This window comes from Bison bison, unplaced genomic scaffold (assembly GCF_000754665.1).
Source record: "Bison bison bison isolate TAMUID 2011002044 unplaced genomic scaffold, Bison_UMD1.0 scf7180017864529, whole genome shotgun sequence".
NCBI classification, from domain to species: domain Eukaryota; kingdom Metazoa; phylum Chordata; class Mammalia; order Artiodactyla; family Bovidae; genus Bison; species Bison bison.
The window spans coordinates 300534-304099 of NW_011495079.1; the positions used below are offsets into that span (position 1 = coordinate 300534).

General features: G+C 40.3%; 1 protein-coding gene across 1 annotated transcript in view; it reads left to right on the forward strand.

Moving 5' to 3' along the window:
- MTM1 (myotubularin 1) overlaps positions 1–3566 on the forward strand; it is a 71787-nt gene that overhangs the window by 2710 nt on the left and 65511 nt on the right. The window contains exon 3 of the mRNA XM_010831607.1: positions 1058–1152. Within this exon, the coding sequence (XP_010829909.1) occupies positions 1058–1152 (95 nt within the window). The remainder of the gene's footprint in view (positions 1–1057; positions 1153–3566) is intronic.

Sequence of the window (3566 nt, forward strand, 5' to 3'; positions counted from 1 at the left end):
TTACTAAGATCTGGGTTGTTTAGCTTAAATGACTGAGACCATGGTGCTAATCAGATTAAGGTCATAGATATGATACCTGTATGAATGAGTTAGCCATGCACAACGAGAAACTACTCCATGTCCACAGGCTTGCACACATGATCCTAGTCTTGTAAAGGAAGTGGGTGGCATGTTTCCATCCTAATTTGTGGATAAGAACAAGGAGAATATCTTACTTTTGATCATCTTCACATGTGAAGTTTTAGTTCTGTATCAGTGTTAAAACCTTCACAGAGGTAGTAACTGATTGAGTTAGCATGAAGTAGACTTACTGGATATTTTTCATTTAGCACCCGAGGAGAAAGGGGTTTCAAAAATTATTATAAATAAACAAACAAATGCCGTTAACACATTCAAGGACATCCTTGAAAAATAAGACAAAGATACATTTTATTATAATAACTCTCCTGATTTAGTTTCTCCTTATGTTTGATTCTACCAAAGATATACTAATTTCTTGGCCATCTGTTTCATATCACTTAAATGTGTGACATGAATCTAGCTCCATTCTTCTCTGGACTATTAAAAGAGAAAGAATAGACTATAGAAACATTTCTGCTGCTGACAGTCATTTATTAAAAACATCGCAGTGTTTTGTGTGATTGGAGGTTGGCAAACCTCAAACCCAGTCCGGGAGAGAGTCCGTGAGACTGTCCTGTGTGAATTGCCACCCTCTGGTTGAAGCCTGCAGTTCAGTAGTTACCTTGACAACCACCGGAAGGTAGCAGCACCGGTGCCCTTATTCACTTCTGCTCTCTAGCTGTGAGGGTCTTGTCCCTAGGTAGTGGCAGCATGGGGGGTAAGCTCAGGTGATATGTGCCCCACCTCGTTCTCCCTCAGCTCCACTCTACCTGGCATGGTAATGTAGAAACATTGCCAGTGCTTGCTTTAGACCTTTTCAGTGATTTTTTAAATTGTAGTTATTCTTAGCCAAATAGTTTATATTAAAGTAGTGCCATTTGTTGTGTATCTTGGTATATATTTCCATTATTTTAGGGTACTTTTTTTATCTTAATAGACAAAGAAGTTATTTACATATGTCCTTTCAATGGCCCCATTAAGGGAAGAGTTTACATCACAAATTATCGTCTTTATTTAAGAAGTTTGGAAACGGTAAGTAAAATCTAAGACCATAAAGATGACCCTAACTGTTAAAGATAATGCTAAACTGTTTCTCTTCTACCTTGCAAGATTGACTGTGGATCAGATTAACATGGGGGATATATTTGCTTCTCAACTCTTAATTTTTGGCTTATGCAAAGCTCATGTAACACTAACACCTGTAAATGTAGGAATAGAGTGAATTAAAATAAGTCTTGTCCTTCATAATATGAGGAGGGGGATTTGGTAACTGTACCTGTTTGCTTGTTTGGCGAGATTCCTTAGGCGGGGAATAGTGGTTCTTTACCAGAAGCACTGTTGAGAACCACTTGGGGTCACTTAGCAGCCATTACAGATGCTGTGAGATACTGCATCCAAATGTCCAGGTCTGTGGTCCAGGCACAGTGATCATTTTTTTTTAAAACATCACAGACAAGGATGCTGATGTGAGTCCCTTGTGTAGGCCCACTGCTCTAGAATTTTCCAAGTGTTCAATTACAGAACACCAGATAGTGGTTTGGAATTAGGATGTCTGTGGTGTGGCTGAATGCCACTCTACCTGTTATTGCATGGCATTTCAAGGAATGTTCCACTGATGGAACAATGAGTTGGACATGAGATGCTCCAGAAGGGAAAGAGTGAATGAACAGCTGCTATGGCTGTTCTAGAAGGGCCTATGGTGGATGTGGTGGGTTCCTGTTACCCAGGCCAGCCCAAAGGGGCAGTTGTATTTTGATGAGGTGGACCAAGCAGGGGTGAATAGGTCTGGGGCACATGAAAGAAGAGCCAAATATCCGCTTATAAACAGGAGATGTTGAGACTGTTGGGGGGAATCTAGCTTTGGTTTTACTGCTTTTACCCCATAACTTCTTTTGAACAGTTCTAATTTGGATTAGTTTGCATCTTTTGATTTTTAAAAACATTATTTTCATTTTTGTGTCCAAATTCTGAAAAGTGCCGTTTATTGCTCTTATTGCCTTCGCTATGGGAGCCCACTTCTTTCGTGTTTCTAGGTCCACATGGTCCTGAGATTTGGTCTTTTATTTTTGTGAATCTATTCAGGCCTCTAAGTAAGAGTGAAGCTGAGCACATGTTCTAGTTTTCCAGAATGTGAAAGATTCTGAAACTTAAGAGAGCAGTGAGCCGAACGTGGGTAGCCGTTCCCTTCTCCAAGGGATCTTCCCAACCCAGGGATTGAACCCAGGTCTCCCGCATTACAGGTGCATTCTTTACCCTCTGAGCCACCAGGGATGCCCTCAACCCTTGGCAGCAGTTGTATTATAGAATTAATCATTTGAACAGGTGATTAAGTACCCAGGAAAGAAACCCATTGGGAGTACTACTGACACATTGCCTGACCCTGACAAAGAAACATGGTGGCAGTACACTTCGGTGGAGTTATAGACTGTGTAACTGGCATCAAGCCTTTGACTCAGAAGGTGGTTAAAGGGAAGGGGAAGGGATTTGAAGTAGTTTTAATCTAAGATATTGAAGTGAAACTACCAATGTAAAATTTAGTGTAGGTAACATTTAGTTCATAAAAACCAGTAGTATCTGTGAAGCATGGAAGAGGTCTGTCTTTACAGGGGCTCAAGCTTATCTGAGCCAGTAATCAGGTGGGATGGATTAAAAAGTTAACAGACATATAGGCTGAACTAACTATAATACAGTACAATACAGTATAATACTGTATTATACTACACAATATAATATGGCCAGCCAAAGTGAGACTCATTCTGTACAGCTCCCAAGTGTCAAATTGGGACACACTGAGAGATTTTATGCTAATGTATGCGATAATCATCAAAAATGAAATTAGAGCAGGTTGTTGACCAGCCACACAGGCCCGGTTCCATTTCGTGCTGTCACTGTTGATGAACTGGGGAAATTATTTAAACTGCAGTGCTGTGACAGGATTGTGTCTGTTCTGTGATCTCAACTGTGGAAAACAAACAAAAACTGTATGTCAAAAAGAGAGCAGAAAGAAATACACCAAGAGTGTTAATACTTGGGATATTTGAACATGCTTGTTTCCCTCCTCCCACTTGGAGGGAGAAGGCATTGGATGAACTCTTAGCTGGCATTATTTATTTTGTCATTATATGGCACTCCAGAGGCCAGGGATTAGCACGCAGTGGGTGAAGAAAAGACCCACTTGACACCAACTGCTTATCTTTTTCTTCTTTCACCAAGTTTTATATAAACATTTTGACCAATTGGCCACAGCATTTAGTCCAAGTATAAAAGCAAGCAGCTAGTGGCAGAAAACATAGTATAAAGCAAGCCATTTGGGTGATTATGCAGAGGCCTCAAAACATAGTCATCATAGTGTCTCTCAAAGTCCTAAATATGAACATTAATTGTGGATTCTGCTGCAAAATGTGGATGTTTCGTGTGTATTTGACAAAGAGCCGTCATGTCCCTGG